This window comes from Manihot esculenta, chromosome 7 (assembly GCF_001659605.2).
Source record: "Manihot esculenta cultivar AM560-2 chromosome 7, M.esculenta_v8, whole genome shotgun sequence".
Classification (NCBI taxonomy): Eukaryota; Viridiplantae; Streptophyta; class Magnoliopsida; order Malpighiales; family Euphorbiaceae; genus Manihot; species Manihot esculenta.
The window spans coordinates 29458453-29477539 of NC_035167.2; the positions used below are offsets into that span (position 1 = coordinate 29458453).

Genomic DNA, 19087 nt, shown 5'->3' on the forward strand with positions numbered 1-19087 from the left:
TGGAATAAAAATCTAAAAGGCATTGGAATTGGTTTTGGTAAATTCAGGAATCACCTCTCAGCATTCTGCACATAGAAGCTTGGGCTTTCTTCCCTCAACTGATCTTGGTGCACTACTGGTTGCATAAGATTGTTGACATATGGTATCACATGCATTCTCTTTATTACCTCATGTACTTCAACAATAAATATCATTTTTATCATCCACATAATTTGTTATTACTATTGATAAAACAAGACTAAAAACAAAACATCCCCAACATACACGCTGATACAAACATGAGTAAAGGGCGGAGAGAGAGAGAGAGAGAGAGAGAGAGAGGGAGAAAGAACAACATATGATTCAAAATAACATATTTCACACTCTACGGGAATTCGATGGTAAATACTAGATTGATATTTGTGTACTTCTTAATCACCAACCACAAATTTTACAGTGATTAGCAGGATGCTTCCATAAGAGATCTTTTCAGATGAAAACATTTGGTCCCCACAAAATAAAATGTTAGTTTGAGAAAGGATTTCCATTCAGTTAGTTCTGCGCATCTTGATATTAATTGGAATTTCTTTGTAGGATTGAACCTTCTCAACAGCTTGACGCTTGGGTCGAACAGATGACGTTTGTAATGCTTGAGCTTCAGATCGAGGGGCACTAAGTGCTGCCTCAGTTTCATCTTTCAGTGATGAGACTGATGATGTTGGACCACATTCATGCAGGGGAGAAATAGAAAATTTAGCATCATCTTTCTGAAATAAGTTTTCAGATGCTTCATGTACTTGTTCTTGACATTTAAACCTAGCAGATTGCCTTCTTGAACCATGCCTGTTGAAAGCATTCCTTCATATTTCTAAATTCTTTTGAGAATGCAGAAAATTAAAAGTCACCTAAGCACACAATTTATAGAGCAGTAGACTGTGCAAGTATACCTCTTGTTATCAATCTTCATTTCACTTTGGACTGGTTTAACTGTAGTAGGGCCCAAAGTATCATTTGTCTCAAATATATCATCAGTTGGTTCTTGTTTCCCAGTTTTAAACCTAGCGGATTGCCTTCTTGCAGAAAGCCTGTAGAGACAAGCATTTCTTCATGTCTCAAAATTCCTTTTATGAACAGAATTTTTATAGCAGTAGAGAGTGAAAACAAACCTCTTATTATTGACCTTTTTCTCAGATTCAGTTGGTTCTCCAAGAGCATCCAGGGCATTACATGTCTCTAACACATCATCAGTTGTTTCTTGATCCTTGGCTCTATATGTAGCAGATTGCCTTCTCAAACAAAGCACAGCAAGAAAAATATGTAGCGCAAATAAATTAATTTAGCAACGCTAAAACCCACTTAATAATCAATTTCCATGTAGCAATATATCAAACCTCTTCTTATTAATCCTCTCTTTAGGTTGGACTGGTTTAACTGTAGCAGAGTCCAGAGCTACACAGAAACAAGAGGGAAAGTATCAGCTTCTTTTAGAAAACAAACAAAAAGTAAGAAAAGAGTTCCAAAAATTTTGAAAATGTCTGGCTTGCTGATACATTTGGATTGTCGCCTCCTCTTTTTATTACAAGGTTCATTGTCACTCTTGTCTGGTTGGCAGAATTCCCCAACTTCGTCATGTTTCATGGTTTCAACCTAATGTAGGAGGAAAAGAAAAGGTGTAAATACAATAGGTACTAATGAGGGATAATTCCACAAAATTACTTGAGATGGTATTGAGGTCAGTTGCACAATTACCCCAGCTCCATTAATTTGGCATCTCCCTACATTTGCTTTGTCCTGGGAAAGCAAAGAGACCATTGGTTATGAATATATTTGATAACCTAATGGTAATTCATACAAAAGGCAAAAAGTGTAGTGGCTAAGCTAACCTCAGATTCCAATTCCCTTACTTTAAGCAAGATATTTTTGCATCCCAGTTCATGTTGAAGCACCTTAAGCTAAATGATAACGTAACAATATTGTTAACTATGAAAGGGAAGAATATGAAAAATTAAGAAACAAAATTCTGACACCTGAAATGTTTAGAAGCTCACCCTATCTTTACTTGTATTTAGTTCCTGCATATTAATGTGATAAAAATCAGTGTCGCCAAGAGGTATGGTCATTCTCAAACAAATTACTAAGAACCACCTACGGTTTATCCCAATATACACTTTGTTTTCCCTAACATATCAAAATCAGTTAATATAGTGCTAGATCATGACAGTAAAAAAAGTGCAAGATTTTGAAGGACTGCTGCGTTTCATATCATAACCATTTTAGGGGCTAAAATCAAATCAATTTTTTAAGCTTGCAAAGACAAAAATACAGTCAAATTTACAAATTACAATGCTGGGGACTAAATGGTAATGAAAGAACTCATATCTTATACATTAACGACTAAATTCATATTAGGACAAACCTGAAGGGGTTTTATTAATTTATCCAAATGTTATCAAGAAATTGATTCCTGAGTAATGAACATTACCGCCAGCATCTGACTATTTGATTGGGCAAGCTGGAGATTCTTTTGCTGCAGTTGTTGACATTCTGTTCTCAGTTTCTGTAACTGGAATACATGTGATTGAATGATTTTACTGTTGATCAAACTAAGGAATAACACACAAGGATTGCTCAAATGAAATCTCAACAATCAAAGCGGGGGGAAAAGGAAACTAAGCCAAATTAATTACAAATTATAAAGGATACTTTCTATCTGCAAGAAGCTTCACCAGTGATAAATTTTCCTGGAGAGAGAGAGAGAGAGAACACACTAAGATGAATGACAACAAAAAAGTGAAGATTGTTAATATGATTTAGAAAGCTTAGAAATGTATACCTGATGGAGCTTGTTAATGTAATCTTTAGGATTAAAAGAAATGGATTCAAGTCTCTTATCTTGGTTTTGCTGTGACAAGTTACTAATATCAGCAAGCGTTTTCCTTGGCATGTTTTCAACTTCAGATCCGTCTTCCATGTCCTCTCCTTTGCTTTGTTACCTGACCAATATCAATTTCCCGAGTCATTGAGAAAATAAACCTAAACCCTAATCACATTGCACAAGAAACTGGACAGAAATAAACAAATACAACATCATACATTGAAGAAGAACATATAAACCTAGGCTTTATATCTGTTGTTCTCACGATTGTGGAGGACGAAGCAGCAATGAGAAGAACAGATTGAGCGGCGTGGATGAGCAAGGTCGAGATGACGATTCAAATCTAGAACTTGTAGATTGGAAGAAAGGAAAAAAGTATACGGGTGTGTAGGACGTCAAAAGGGCGACAACGACAAAGAAAAGGACATGGAGGAGGACCGTCGGCGAAGATGCAGTCACGACTGTAGGCTGAGAGATTTTTGGAGAACGAGAGAGTACGGTGAGATGCAGAAGTGACGAAAGAAGATGAGCGGACCGGCGGGGAAGTGAGGAGTTGCAAAATTCAAATTTCCACCTGTAAACGACGTAGTTTAATTAGTACTCTCCGACCTGAAACTACGTAGTTTTGAGCGAGTTATGCAGCTTAAGCGAATTTGGCGTTGTACTTATCTAACGTGCACCGTCATCCGCACTCGTTATTTAAATAAATTTTATTTTTTATTATATAATACTAAATTAACATAAAGGTTAATTAATTAAAAATACTTTATATATTACTGGTTTATATGTTTAGTTTTTTTAATTAGTAATTGATTAATAATAAATTTAATAAAAAATTATTTTATTAATAAATAAAAATTTAAAAATTAAATTATTAAATAAATATAAATTAAATTATAAGTTTTGTTAAAATTTAAAGATTATATTGTAAATTATTGGAGGTAAAATTACTTAAACGTAGCAGCTTTTCGATAAATTGTAAATGCCTTTTTTACCTCACTAAGCCAAAAAGTGAAGAACAGTTTTGTCTCATACTACCTCAGTAGGGTCTTATACTAAGTAGAGAACATGCTCACCGGCAAACACGAATCTCCGTCCCACAGCAACCCATCAAAACTTGTCTCACAACGTAGGAAAAAGAAGAAAACTTTCAGCTTTTTCTTTTTTAATGGAAAAATAAAATTTACCTCTTTTTATTGATTTTTTAATCCCTTAAACCTAAAATAATTAGCTAAGGCAGGAATATATTTGACAGCACAGTGTAAAACTCTGCTGGCTAAGGAGAAAGAAGAAGAAAGAGAAAGAGGAGGGAGATTTCCGTTCTCGCTCTCTCCTTCTCCTATCATCTTTCATTATTGTCCCATCACAGCCACCATTCCTCTACTTTCTCTTCTTCCTCTCTTCCATCTTATTGAAATTAGAATAATAATAATAAAACTTTCAATAAACCCTACCAGATGGTAACACCAGTTTTGAAATTATTTGCTGTATAAATTATTATCCTAATCTTCATTTTTATTATATAAACAGTACTACCACATTTTCCTAGATTTTTGCAGCTCTTTTATCGTTTATTGTTTTTGTTGTTCTTTCAAGAGAGAAAGACATCATTCTTCTTCAACCCTTCTCCTATAGAGGATTCTTTTTCACAGAGAAGAAAGAAAAGCGGAAACAACAAATATCCAACCCATTATTATTGCTTTACTGCTTCAATAATGGTTCCTAACTTCTACATTCTCTTAATTTGCCTCTCTACTTTTTCCCTTCTCTTTAATGGAGCTACTTCCTTCTATCTCTCCCTTCCCCACCAACACCCTGATCCTGAAGCTGTTGCGTATGATGTTCAAAGGTGAGCTTCTTTAATCCCACTCTTTCAATTTTGCTAAATCCAGTTTTGGGATCACTTCATTTTGTTTAAATCTCGCCAAATCCACTCTGGGTTTACTTCATTTTGTGTTTTTTGCTGTTTGGGTTTGTTTAGTTTGCTAGATTTTTCTTCCTCGCAAGTGAAGATTCCAGCTTGTATTTTCCCCATTTCAACATGGTGGTCCTTATCATTTTCAAGGATTTTGATCTAGATCCGTTTTCTGCTATTTGTTGCATTTTTCTGAGCAACCAAACAGGGATTTGCTGTTCTATTTTACCTGTGCATACGGTAGTCATTTTCTTCTTTAGTTGTTTTCAGCCATTTTTTCGTCCGTTCACTACATTTTCCTATCAACCAAACAGACTAAGCATTTACTCTGTTTTCTCTGTTTCCCCTGCCTTTTTAACCCTCCCACTCTGCTTTTTTGTTCCAATTTTGATTTTACATGTTCTTTCGATGCAAACAGGTTATGGTCTTTTAACTTTTTTGGGTATTTTTCTTTTCTTATCCTTTCTTTAATCTTTGTAGGAGAGTGGATGATTCTATATCAGTAAGACAACTTTTGTCGACCCAAGAAAAGGACAAATGCAAAACTGGAAACCCAATCGACGACTGCTGGCGGTGCGACTCCAACTGGTCTAACAACCGCCAGCGCTTAGCCGACTGTGTCATCGGCTTCGGTCAGGGTGCATTAGGCGGCAAAGGCGGCCAGATCTACATAGTCACCGACTCATCCGACCGTGACCCCGCCAACCCAACTCCGGGAACCCTCCGTTACGGCGTCATCCAAGACGAACCCCTCTGGATCATCTTCTCCACCAGTATGACTATCAAGCTCAAACACGAACTTATCGTCAACAGCTACAAAACCATCGACGGTCGTGGAGCTACCGTCCACATTACGGGCAATGGATGCATCACACTCCAGTACGTCTCCCACATTATTATCCACAACATCCACGTCTACAATTGCAAACCCTCGGGCAACACTAACATAGCATCATCACCAACACACGTCGGGTACAGGGGAAGATCGGACGGTGATGGAATCTCCATCTATGGGTCCCAGAAAATATGGATTGATCATTGCACTCTAGCATCTTGTACAGATGGTTTGATCGATGCTATAATGGGGTCCACTGGGATCACAATATCAAACAACTATTTTTCTCACCATGATGAGGTGATGTTACTGGGGCACGACGATGGGTACATTTTGGACTCGGGAATGCAGGTGACCATAGCCTTTAATATATTCGGCGAGGCGCTGGTGCAGCGTATGCCTCGGTGTAGACGCGGATATATACACGTGGTGAACAATGATTTCACGTACTGGGAGATGTATGCAATCGGCGGTAGCGGTAACCCCACCATTAATAGTCAGGGTAATCGGTATATTGCACCGGCGGATCCAAATGCCAAAGAGGTGAGTCCGAATTCCTATTATTTATTTATTTTTTAATTAATTATATTTGTGGGGACCTTTTTTGACTTAAAATTGATAATTGAAAGGGATGTTTGTTTAGTGGTGTTATGTTATGCCACTTGCAATGGCGGCGTGTGGTTAAGACGCGCCGCCATTTATGATTTGGGGGATAAAAATTAAGACCAAAGTGCGCGTGAGAGGGGTGGCTCCCAGATAATTAATGATGGTACAAGAATCTAATTTGGGTGGGTTGCAAGTTCCAATGTTGGTTCAAATTTTAATTATGAGTTAAAAATGGCAGGTGACGAAGCGCGTGGACACGAACGAAGGTTGGGCAGATTGGAATTGGAGGACAGATGGGGACATAATGGTAAATGGAGCATTCTTCGTACCGTCAGGAGCTGGGTTGAGCGCCCAGTATGCGAAAGCGTCTAGCGTGGAGCCCAAATCAGCTGGAATAATTAACCAACTCACAATGAACGCTGGTGTATTTGGTGGGCCCAGGTATGACCCCACTGCATGTCTTCATCCTCACTTTTTTCAATTTAAGGGTAAACATGTCTTTTCTCTAAAATATCCTTGTGTGAACTTTTGGAACAATAAAAAAAGGGGAGTGGAAATAGTAGTTTTTTCTTGAATGTGAGGAAGCAGCCAACCAGCAAGACAACATGCAACTGTCTTCCACTTTTACAATGGGTGCACGTGATCATGCGTGTGCGTTGGGAATCTTGCTAAAGACGCAACAGCTTTATAACAGTTCATCTGTCGGAGTCTTGGCTTTTCATTAATTTGTTTTACCGTTGGTACCACCCTGGGGTCCCTGTGGTTATGCACTTTTAGCTTTGGAAATTGCTCAAGTTAGTAGCACTTTCACTTGATTAACAAATCCTTTTCTAAGCCCTAGTTTGATTGGGGTGTAACTTGAATTAGTTAATATTTCATACTATTAACAAAAGTTTTACAATTTAGTAATCCAAATTTTACTTTTAGCTTAGAGATTAAAATTATTTACTATTAGAAAAAGTAGAGACTAAGATCTAAGTGGCAGATTTTATTAAATCTTAGAGAATATAATATAAATTACCCCTTAAATTTTATATGTAGATAGTTGCTTTTTGTAGTTTTAAGTGAAAATTTACTTTCTGAATGTCAATTTATATACTGAATAAATGCAATGTCAATTCACTTTCCTGCCAACAATTGTCTGTTTGAGTTTGAATCACAAGGGAGACGTAAAGGAGTTTGTTTTGAAAATTTACCCAAAACCTTTAGTCAAAAGTGATAGATGTGTTGCATGCTGCATTGCATCTGCAGTGGGTTTGGGTGAGTAGGATTCTCGTGTCCATGTCAAAAGGGGACCATAGCCTATTGCCATTTAGAAAAAAAATATGCATGTGGGTTAACAGGATGGAGGAGAAAAGAAGAACAACAAAATAGCACGACTCTTTCTTTCTCTTTTAATTAGAAGTTTAGAATTTAAAAAACGTTTTAAAATTGTGAGAGCGTTTTGCACCTTAATCAATCATTAATTGAGTTGGTGTATAAAAAATAAAAAAAAAAAACAAATAGGGAGCTAGTTTCTAAAAGGTAGGCTTTTTTTGAAGGTACAAATCGAAGCTGTAGGGGACCCACGTAGGGCATCTAGTTGGTGATGAGTGTTGAGGTGTTTCCCGTTGGTGATTCTCAGTAATATTCGTCTTAGCTGCTTTCCAGCCAATATGCGTTCTTTCTTTATCAAATTGATGGGTCCCATTTCTATGCTCTTAGCTACATCAGTCTTGGAAATTGAGCTTTTTCTCTCCCGCTTGTGACTGTTAGGTTGCATCTTTCATTTTTGACTTTGTGTTCACTTGGACTTGGATTCATAAATTATCTAGTTGACCACTGGGAGTTGCAATAAAGTGTTAAACTATAATCTACTAATCACTTAAACTTATAAAAAATTATGATAATTAGTTGCAAATTAATCATGATTTATGAAAAAAAGTCATTAATAGATTGATTTATTATTAATTTTACTTAAAATGGAAAAAAAAGTTCAGATAATGAAAAGAAATGACTAGTGTTTCTAAAACTTTCAGCTAGTAAGTTATTATTATTTTTTTATGAAAATAGCTAGCAAGTTATTATTATTTTTATTAATGAGGGGTTTTTTTAAATTTGGGACAGGCATGAGAGCTTCTCCGGTCCAGGATTCAGCGGCTACGGGAGCAGCACCGGCACCACCAACACCGGAAGTGTTGGGTCCTCCGGTGGTGATAGTGACTACTTTGGAATGATTTTTGGGAGCGGCGCTCCACAACCCACTTGTGCTAGCTCGATCTTTTTGTGTATTTTAATTTTGTGCACTTGTATGGTTGGTAATATATTATCATGATCATTATTGATTATACAAGTTGACATTTAAAGCATCAAATTAAGATGTAAATGGTGGAAAAGTGGAAAAAAAAAATATCAAAAGGAGCTTGGTTCCATTACTTATCCAATGTATAGCATGAAAAATATATATATATATATATCTTATTCAATTTGTAGGGACATGTGGTGGGGGTTCATTGGAATTTTTAGGCATGCACAAACAACTTAAACATTTATTTTTATTTATATTCAAATTTTTTGTTGACTTTTTTTTTGGATCAAGAGATCAGAAGTTATAAGCATAGGTAAAGGTGATATGTTCTTTACTGACCCTCTCGCTCCTTTGTGCGAGCAACCACCAACGATCCTTCGCTAAACCTAGACAGAAGAAGTCATTAATTTATTTGATTAAAACAATTAATTAAAAAATTAAATAATTGACTTGGCAGTTGCATGGCAACTTATGCAACTACCAAGGATAATGTTGGTGCAGGTTAAATGCCTACTAACACAAAAACTCTTAGAACGTTCTTTTTCTCAAAATATGGAATTTCTCTCTCTAAGTTCTCTGCTCTTTCTCGTCTCTTAGCTCTCAATTTTTTTCCTCTTGAATGAATTTTTTTTTTTGTCAAAATCAAAGAGATTCTCATAGATTAAAAGATTAGAAAATATTGATTGTTTTAACCATTTGGAACTATATTTTTTGTGAGAAAAATAGTTTCTCTTGGGCTATTCCAGTATTGTTTTCTAGAACGTTATGATCATGTAAAAAAGAGTCTGTCAATCAATATACAATGGAATAATACGTGGAACTGTGGTTTAACTTTTATACTTAAATATTTAGCGAGAAATACTACAATTTTTAGTAATTTTTAGCTCGTAAATTTATATGTATGATTCGTTTGATCACGTAATTATGTATGGACTATTTAATACAAGATGAATTTTTAGAGTTTTATTTATTTTTTATCTAAAATATTTATAGTTTTTTTCAACATTTATGTTTCTTACTGATGACGTTGAGTCATCTGGATCCTAAATCCACACCAATGAATATTGTCCGCTTTGGTTTAAGACCACACGGTTTTGCTTAAAACGCGTTCACTGGAGTTTCAAGGATAGAGACTTATAAGGCCTTCTTCCTTTCAACCTCTTTCCGATGTGAGATACCTTTTGATCCACCCGCACAAGGGGCCTTCCCTCCATACAGGCCTGAGCATGCTCGCTCAGCGCACCGTACTCGTGAGGACCAGGGTTATATTTTTCCTACAGACGGCGCCAATTGATGATCTGAGATCCAGAAAATAGGGTTTTACAAGGGTTCTGTAAAACTGGAAAAAGTTTAGACCTAGAGGAGAGTATTTCTCCTTTTATATGTTTCCTTTTGTCTGCTAGTGACGTGTAACAGAATGTGTGTCATTGGGCCACATGTCCCTGTTATTTTGATATGGACGTACGAGGAAATCAGATCGCACGTACGGGTGGTCCCAAGTGAAGGATGGATAGGTTTTCTTCCTGATTCTGGATCGGACCGAATGATATGATATGAGCTGAACACGGAGAGGATTTTATTCATCGGGCTCAAAGGGTTAGGCCGGCCTGATTGAGGAGATTGATGGGAGTCCGTCCTTCAGGCTGAGTGGGCCGGACTTGATGCATGTGATGAGACTTGAAGGCCCCAAAAGAGAAGCTGGTGTTGTGGACTTGGCTCCAGACCGGATGGAGAAATCCAGCGGTCATCACTTACAATAATTCAAAATTGATTTGATTTAAATTTTATAAATATTAAAATTTTAATTTTTAATTTATTTAATACCATTCAATTTTGAATTCAATAGATGATTCACTCAAGTTTAGGTGCTTTATTTTTGTTTTCCAAATTCTAGCCCCTGATATTTAATATATAAGAAATTTAAAACAATTTATAAGATCAACCTTGATAAAATTTCTAGCAAAATAAATGAAAAGAAGAAATTATTAAGTCACTAATTTAGTGGTATTTTTTTTAATTTATTATAAAAAATTGATTATGGATAGGGTATGGGCGGCAGAGTGGAATTTTGAATTTATTATGTCCTTATATTTATTTTATTTTATTATAAATTTGTAAGCATTCCATGATGTGTTATTTCATGAAATAATAATAATAATAATAATGAATTAACATGTCAATGTTTGGTTGTCGGAGATATTGCCAAACCGACCCCTTCATTTTTACATATGCTTTTCCCAAAGAATCTCTATGCGAAAGAGAGAGAATCTAGGATGTCAATACGATGGTAATTTTCCTCATCCATATATAAATATTATTGGATTATTATATTAGTTAAAAATAAATAATTTTACTATGAAGGCTCCATTTACTCTTAAAAATTATTTATATAAAAAATATATTAACGTAACATAATAATCACGTAATATAAATGTGTTGTCATTATATAACTGGTTACGTAATAAAATTATTATTGCATAAATCTATAATTGATATGCTGTCAGATAAATCTCACTGTAAAAAAATTTTACCCACAGTAAGAAAAATTAAAATACTATATTACTGAATTATTCATCAAAACTCAATCTATTTGGAATAAGTTAAAATTTTATAAAATTATTATTAACGGATATAATCCAATAAATCTCATTATATTTATATTCGCGAGATTTTCTATGTATTAATTAGTGTTTGCCGAATTTTCAATAATCGATTCTATCTTTTCACAATATAAAAGTTATAAATAAAAATCAAGATACACATTCTTACTCATTTTGAGTTTAGAATAATTTATTATATTAGTCCATTCATTGAGAATGCGAACAGTTAATTTTCCTCATCCAAATATAAATATTACAGGATTATTATGTTGGTTAAAAATAAATAATTTTAATATAAAAGTTTATTGTTGAAAATTTATTTATATAAAAGATATATTTTCAACAAATATTTTTTATATAAAATATTTTGTAATAAAATAATTTATTTATTTTATTATTTAATTTTAATTTAAAGATTAGGATAATAATAAATTTATACATAGTAATGATGATAAAATTTTTAAGATCTAAGAAATAATTTTCTCTTTTAAAAACAATTAGTAATTTTTTTTTAGAATTGACCTGATTTTTCATTTAAATAGAAAATATTTTTTATTATCAATTTTTCTAAATACGCTAAAGGTTAAAAAATATCAACAATATTTTTTTTATAAAATAATAGGGTTAAGTATTTATTTGTTTTTTGAAAAATAAATTATTTTCATAAAAATAAATATTTTCTGTGAAAAATATTTTCTAATAAAATAATTTATTATATATTATTTAATTAATTTTTAAAAATAAAAATATTAATAAATTTATATGTAATAATATTAATAAAAATTTTAGAGTGCAGAAAAATGTATTTTTCTTAAAAAAGAAGTTATTTCTTTAAAAATAATTTAATTTTTTAATTTAAAAATATATTTTATTAATAATTTCTTAAGTACTAACAAGCGCATAGGCTATGAACCGTGTAGCTCTAAAACAAAAGGCACAAGTCCACAAGCCCAGAGATGGCCCAAGACCTAAAAATAAAGGCCTTTTCTGAAAAATTTAAAAAAAAAAAAAAGAACAATACAAATATATAATATTCTATTGGTTTCATAAATTTTATCCAATTTTTTTATTTTTAATTATTTTAAAATATTTTTTATTATTTTTTATATTATAATTAACATATAAATTAACTATTATAATTTTATTTAATTTGTTTATTTTTAATATAATATCCCATTAATTGTTTATTTTTTAAAATAAAAATTCAAATTATTTTCTAATATTTAATTCAAATCCTATGTTATTAATAAAGATTCGATTATTTCAATAAAATTTAATATTTTCGTCAAACACTTTGATGTATAAGTTAATAGAAAATTTTATTTTTTGTAAGTAAAATAACTAATCAGAATAACTTTAAATTGCAGTGTAATCATTTCAATTTTAGATTGATTTTGCTTTATCGACCAATAACCTACAATATATTATAAAACTTATTATAAATTAATCACTTGTAAATTAAAATATATAAAAATATGAATTCATGAAGTTATAAGAAAAGCGAAAATAAGGAGAGAAAAATATTAAAAAAAGTACTAAAATCAAAAAATTTCTGAATTATCGATCGATAATTCAATAAAAATCTATTAATAAATGAATTATCAATAAATTATGATTCGTTTTATAAAGAGTTCATTAATAAATTTTTACCAATAGCTTTTAAATATGTTAGCAGTACTAATAGATTTAAAATTAGAAAAATAATTTATTAATAGATGTAAAATTTGTTGGTAAATTCGTTTGTGAATTATGAACGAATCGTAATTTATTAGTATATGAATGAATTGCAATTCATTAATAAATTATTTAAAATTTTAAATATTTTAAAAAGTAATTATAAATAATATATTTTATTATTAATAATAATTTTTAATTAGTTTTAAAAAATTTTAATTATATTATTATTATTATTATTAAATTTTAATTTATATTCAATATTTATTAGAAGTACATAGAAAGTGAAAATAAAAGAAAAATAAATAATATAAAATGAGAGAAAATAATAATTAAAAAAATAGAAAAATAAAAATTATAAAAGAAAGAATGAGGGTAGAGTAAAAATATAATTAGAGAAATGACAAAAAAATAAATGATTGGAAAAAAAAATAAATAAATAATAAAAAATATAAATAGAAAGAAAATAATAATAAAAAATATGATAGAAATTAATATGAGTGAAAATTATATAGAAAATTATGGAAAAAATTAATAAAATAATGCAAGAGAAAAGAGAATGGGAGAAAAAAGTGATATTATATAACATACGTTCAAAGAAGGGTTACGTGGCAAGAATCTAACGACTGGAAAATATACTCTTGCCATAGGAGAAGAAGATCCGGATATTTTGACACTTAAAATGTCATCAAGACTTGCCCCCTAGATAAGTCGAGTCTTGGTATAAAGTTATCGTTATCAGGCACAATCTCATTTCGTCAAAGATTGCAAGATTACCAACTTAATTGGCTAAAGATATTCATTATCGAGCAGTTGATCACATTACTGCCGAATTTTAAAAAAATACCATATTTATCCTCATTCTCTCATGATATAAAAGGAGAACGATTCCAGATGTAAAACTATGCTATTTTTTAGCATAAGAGTTATAAACAATTCATTGCATTCTCTCCTCGACATGATACTGACTTGAGCGTCGGAGTGGCTGCTTTGGACACCTACCACCACCTCACACTTTTTTCTTTACAGGTTCTAACCAATCACATCTTTATTCCACTTTGACCACATCATCAATCTAATCCCAGTACATCATTTGGTTTTGTTGCGGGGATATCCATTGAATCCCTTTCATTCATTTAGATAAGGACTGATTTTCTATTCCTTTTCTCTCCTCTCGCTCTCAAAATGGCCGGTAGCCCTACCATCGCAGCTAATTTTGCTACTAATAAGGGAGTCATCATTTTTTTTATCTCAGACCTCCGCGAAAACACACCTCCAATAGTTAACGAAGCAAGCCTTAGTAATTTGAACAACGAGCAGATACTCCAATATATCTAAAGGTTACAGGCTACTCTCGGGCAGTACAAGGCCCGGGAAGAAGCGTCTAAGATGGAATCCAGTAGAAGATAGGAAGCTTCCGTAGACACCCCGAGGGCCAAAGGCTGAATGGGCAGGTCACCTGAGGAACAATGACCTACCCATTTAGCCTTTGTACCTCATTAATAGTTTTGGGTGCTTCCATGTTTTGGATGGCATTGATCTTCTCAGAGTTTGCATCTATACCTCTTTCCGAGATTATATATCCAGGGAACTTTCGAGCTTTTACTCCGAATGTACATTTTTCAGGGTTCAACTTCATACCCATCTTATCCAGAACGTCAAAAACTTTTCGGATATCTTCTGGATGATCCTCCAAGGATCGAATCTTTACCACCATGTCATCCACATACACCTCCACTATTGATCCCACCATTTCTTTGAAGATTCCTTACACCCGCCTTGGTACGTCGTCCCTACATTTTTCAATCCAAAAGACATTACTTTATAGCAGTAAACTCCTTCATCTATTATGAACGCGGTCTTTTCTGCATCCTCGGTATCCATCATGATTTGGTAGTATTCTAAAATGACATCAAGGAAAGAGACCACTACATGCCCTGAGGTCGAATCCACTAATCTATCAATGGACGGTAACAGGTAGTGACCTTTCAGACATACTTTATTTAAGTCAGTGAAGTCCACATACATCCTCCAATTTCCGTTAGCCTTCTTTACTAGGACCGCATTGATTAGGCATATGGGATACTAGACTCTTTTTTTTTTTTTTTTATCAATCTTGCATTTAGAAGCTTGCCAATCTCTTCTTTAATCATCTGTTGCCTTTCTAGTGTGAACTTTTTTCTTTTGTTGGACTGGTTTGACAATCTTATCAATGGATAACTTATGGGAATGATAGTCGGGTCTATACCTGTTACATCTTTTGAAGACCAAGCGAAAGTGGTTACTCAATTGTTTAGCAACTCTATCAATCAAACCTTCATTTTCCCGGTTAGCGCAGTGTCAAACCGCACCTTTTGCTCCTTCCTAGTTGGACCTCCTCTATCAGATCTGCGGGTTCCGACTTTATGTGAGATTTCGGCTTCTCCAGCAAATTGATGGACATGGTTGCTTTTTCGAGGTTTTTTGCTGGGTATTCGTATTTTTCTTTGGTTGATCTCGGACTGCCTCGAATCAGTGCTATTCCTTTAGGCGATAGAAGCTGAAGACATATAGCACCCATGTTAATAGTGATACCGTGGCAGTTCAGGATCGGTTGGTCGAGTTTCACCTTGTATGCAAATGGGATGTCTACCACCAGAAATTTTGCATACAATTCTTGCCTATACTTTTCATCCCCGAGTATCAGGGGAAGGTTAATTGTGTATAGTACTACCACGGTCTTATCTCCTAACCCTATTAACGTGTAAGAGACTCTGACAAGACTGCTCTTATCCAAGCTTAACTTATTGAAAACATTTAAGATAAGAAGGTTAGAACTACATGTATCCACTAGTATCTTCCTTATCTCATACCGGTTTACAAGAAGCTTAACGACCACCAAGTCATTTTGAAAGAATCGCGAGGCGAACCTTACCTCTTGCTTGGTCTATGGTCCTCGATGGATAGATGGGACATTCTTTACTATCTGCTTATTTTTCCTTTATCTTTGTTAGGTCCTCTAATGATGACATGTACACTTTCAGCCATTTCTAAGAACAGGGAGAAAAAGTTTCTTTTTTAAAGAGAAAAAAGGAACAAGGCCCTAGTGTAAACCCAATTGAACAGAGAAAATTCAATGAGTTTCCAACAACGAAACCAAATAATGTAACTGAGATTAGATTGATAACGTGGTTGGAATGAGACTATGCTATGATTGGTTAGAACTTGTAAGAAAGAAAATGTGAGGTGGTGGTGCGTGTCCATAATAGTCACTCCGCTACTTAAGTTAGTATTGTGACAAGAAGAGAATGCAACGAATTGTTTAGAGTTTTAGAGTTAGAGAATAACATACCTTTGTCTCTATGATCATTCCCCTTTTATACTATAAGAAAATGGAGATAAACATAACATTTCCTGATAATCCGACGATGATATGGCTGGCTGCTCGATAATGGATATTGCCAGTTAATGGATAGGTGATCCCATGATCGCAAGCGAAGCGGAAATGTACTTAGTAACGGTAACCATATGTCAAGTCTTGACCTATCAAGAAAGGGCGAGTTTTGACGATAATAGTCCGAGTGTTAAAGTATTAAGTTTCCCTTTTTGTAGCGGGACTACGTCTCTCACTTGTTAAATTCCTGCCACGTAACTTTTATTTTATAGTGACAACTCATAATTTAGTTTGGGTGAATGTTAGGTAACATCAGTCAGTAAAATTTTAGATAAATTACCAATAAATTTAAAATTTATTAATAATTTAAACTTTTAAAATTTATTAAAATTAAAATTTATTAATAAATTATCAACAAATTTACTAATACTAATAGATTTTAAGTATTTCAGAAAATTTCAACATCAATTATTTTATAAATTTATAAATTATTAATAAATTTTAAAATCAATTAATAATATCAATAAATTATTAATAAATTTTAAATTCGTTCATAAATTTTTATATAAAATTATTTATATTAAAAATTATCAACATATTTTAAATTCATAAGCAAATCTGCTATAATTACAGACGGATATAATCTGAAAATTTTTGCAGTGAATAATAATAATAATAATAATTAAAAAGTAAGTTCAAATTCACTTTATATGTTTTACTAAAGGATAAAATTAATTTTAATTTTATTAGCGAGACAAAATAGGTTCTCTCATATTAAAAAATTAAACTTTAGTAATAAAATATAATTTTTAGTTATTATTTTTAATTGAAATAATAATAATAATAATAATAATAATAATAATAATAATAATAATAATAATAATAATAAAGAATTCAAGCCAGAAGAATATCTTTTTAATATTATCTTAATAATAATAATAATAAAAGAATTTAAGCCAAAATAATATTTTTTTAATATTATCTTAATTAAAAAATACTATTTAAAATAAAACTTTTATTTTATTAAAAATTAATATTTTAATATAATAGTACTTAATTATATGTAAAATTGTGAGTTTATTTGATAAAAAAAGTTAAAATGAACTTATTTGATCCGAAGGAATTGAACTTATTGCCCATCATTTCATAAATTGTCAAAACCTTATTATTATTATTTGAGCATAAATTGTTAAAACCTAATGTTTTCTGTGGATTACTGTGGGCTGAGGTGTTTTCTTTTGGTTTTTTGCCTAAGTTTATGATCCTATTCTGCTATAATTTGTCCTATCTTATGGGTCAAGAAATGCACACCATAAAATTCAAAAAGTAAAAAAAAGAATGGAAATTATTAAATCTAAGAACCAAGACCTGAAGAGCAAGCATTAATTATTCAACTAATTAGCTAAGTTAAAACCAACAATTAAGGGAAAAAGAGAATAAAAATCTTCCCAAATTTTAGAATATTTGTTATTTTAACTTTATTTATTCTCTATATCATTTTTCTTTTCTTTTTATAAAATTTATTGCAACTCAATTGGTTATGTTTTTAAAAAATTTTAATGAGCTATGGCTTTTTTTGCAAAAAAGAAAAATTATTCCTATTAAATAAATCACGTCGATTTATTTATCTGATTTTCTTTTTAGTCAGTATTTAAGTAAAGAAGAGGGGAGAATAGGAAATAGAAACCCTGAAAACCAGAAACGCCATCTGAGAGGGGAGAATAGGAAATAGAAACCCTGAAAACCAAAAACGCCGTCTGTGGGAATCGAACCCACGACCACATGGTTAAAAGCCATGCGCTCTACCAGCTGAGCTAAGAAGGCTGCTTGAAACGACTTCGAGAGAAATTCTAGACCAAATGTTAAAAATCCAAAACTATACTTAATTTCCGGAAAAGGACACCGAAGTTGAAGGCTTGAAGCCTGACCTTCCGTCATTGACATTAGGCTCCCTTTGTTCTCTCTCTCTTTCTTTTCCACGGTTGAGATTTTGTACTGGCTCTTGCAGCAGAGGGAGGGAGAGAGAGGAGAAGTGAAGACTTGTATTTATGAAGATATTCGGTCATTTGGACGGAAATTAGATAACAAAGCTCTTATTAGAGATATATAACCTGATTTATTGAATGAACCATACAAAATCTTGGGAACAAACTCGCAATATATGCTAGCGGGACAGATAAAGAATGACGTATTCATCATAAAAATGACTGGCGACTTCAATGTATGAGTAAATAAAATTAGAAACTTGTACTTTAATTTAACCAACATGAAATCCTTTATTAGCTGGTTTATTAAGTTTAATTTACTAATGTCACCATATTAAATTTTGTATATATATACACACACACTACATTACGTTCGTTTCATAATATTTATCAATTTAAATTTATACATCATAAAACAATAAAATTAATTAATAGCCTTAATTTAAAAAAAAATATAATAATTTATTTAAATATCTTTTAAATAGTCACACTTTTTTCATATATTAGTATTAAAAGACTTGACGCGTTTTCAAAGTGACAAATAATTTTTTAAAAAAATTTCTTTAAAACTCCTTAAAACGACAGATATTGTAAAACAAAGGTTGTATAATTTTGAGATTATTTGACATTTAATTTAAAAAATTAAGTACAAATAATATTTTATAATTAAATTTTCTGTCCAATTTTCTATCCCCAGTTTTGCCTTCACCCACAAACCAATGATCCCCTTTCAATCCACAGCTAATCTTTTTCACCATTATCGGCTATGCAAGACTTCAAATAATTGACATCAAAGCAGCCCGTCCTCCTCATTTCAAGTTTAAAGAGTGAAATAGATCAGTTGTGAACATATGCTGCTATGGGGCTGTCCATTTCATTTTTGTAATGATGGACAAGTTTCAAGGCAAAATTAAATTGGCATGAGTGGAGAGTTCTATGTTAAAAAATAATTTAAATG

At 32.3% G+C, this 19087-nt stretch overlaps 2 protein-coding genes and 1 non-coding gene across 5 annotated transcripts; 1 reads left to right on the forward strand and 2 right to left on the reverse strand.

The window, feature by feature from the left end:
- Positions 1 to 315: 315 nt before the first annotated feature.
- LOC110619382 (SHUGOSHIN 2) lies at positions 316 to 3479 on the reverse strand. 2 transcript variants are annotated; one of them, XM_021762793.2, is made up of 12 exons: positions 3073 to 3479; positions 2813 to 2972; positions 2683 to 2720; positions 2462 to 2570; positions 2028 to 2051; positions 1863 to 1931; positions 1729 to 1770; positions 1530 to 1626; positions 1371 to 1428; positions 1146 to 1265; positions 927 to 1064; positions 316 to 822 (listed from the first exon to the last, which is right to left on the reverse strand). In XM_021762793.2, exons 2-12 carry the CDS (start codon positions 2948 to 2950, stop codon positions 528 to 530), a joined length of 1128 nt encoding a protein of 375 aa, XP_021618485.1. In that variant the 5' UTR covers positions 2951 to 2972; positions 3073 to 3479; the 3' UTR covers positions 316 to 527. The 2 variants fall into 2 exon arrangements, with proteins under 2 accessions (XP_021618485.1, XP_043814110.1); XM_043958175.1 differs by having other exon boundaries at positions 3094 to 3475.
- A 485-nt stretch (positions 3480 to 3964) lies between these two features.
- On the forward strand, positions 3965 to 8628 carry LOC110619381 (probable pectate lyase 13). 2 transcript variants are annotated; one of them, XM_043958600.1, is made up of 4 exons: positions 3965 to 4703; positions 5250 to 6147; positions 6449 to 6698; positions 8317 to 8628. In XM_043958600.1, the coding sequence occupies exons 1-4, from the start codon at positions 4570 to 4572 to the stop codon at positions 8424 to 8426; spliced, it is 1392 nt and encodes a 463-aa protein (XP_043814535.1). In that variant the 5' UTR covers positions 3965 to 4569; the 3' UTR covers positions 8427 to 8628. The 2 variants fall into 2 exon arrangements, with proteins under 2 accessions (XP_043814535.1, XP_021618483.1); XM_021762791.2 differs by having other exon boundaries at positions 3969 to 4703; positions 6449 to 6651.
- Positions 8629 to 17895: 9267 nt separating this feature from the next.
- On the reverse strand, positions 17896 to 17968 carry TRNAK-UUU. The gene has a single exon. It is a non-coding gene; the product is annotated as a tRNA-Lys (tRNA).
- Positions 17969 to 19087: the final 1119 nt, after the last annotated feature.

Excerpts from the sequence above, each read along its gene's own strand:
- LOC110619382 (XM_021762793.2), bottom strand. The coding sequence starts at position 2,950 with ATGGAAGACGGATCTGAAGTTGAAAACATGCCAAGGAAAACGCTTGCT. Across the intron at positions 1,771-1,862 it reads TAAGGGAATTGGAATCTGAG|GACAAAGCAAATGTAGGGAG; the intron begins GTTAGCTTAGCC and ends TTGCTTTCCCAG. Across the intron at positions 1,627-1,728 it reads GCCAAATTAATGGAGCTGGG|GTTGAAACCATGAAACATGA; the intron begins GTAATTGTGCAA and ends CTCCTACATTAG.
- LOC110619381 (XM_021762791.2), top strand. The coding sequence starts at position 4,570 with ATGGTTCCTAACTTCTACATTCTCTTAATTTGCCTCTCTACTTTTTCC. Across the intron at positions 6,148-6,448 it reads CGGATCCAAATGCCAAAGAG|GTGACGAAGCGCGTGGACAC; the intron begins GTGAGTCCGAAT and ends TAAAAATGGCAG. Across the intron at positions 6,652-8,316 it reads GGTGTATTTGGTGGGCCCAG|GCATGAGAGCTTCTCCGGTC; the intron begins GTATGACCCCAC and ends AATTTGGGACAG.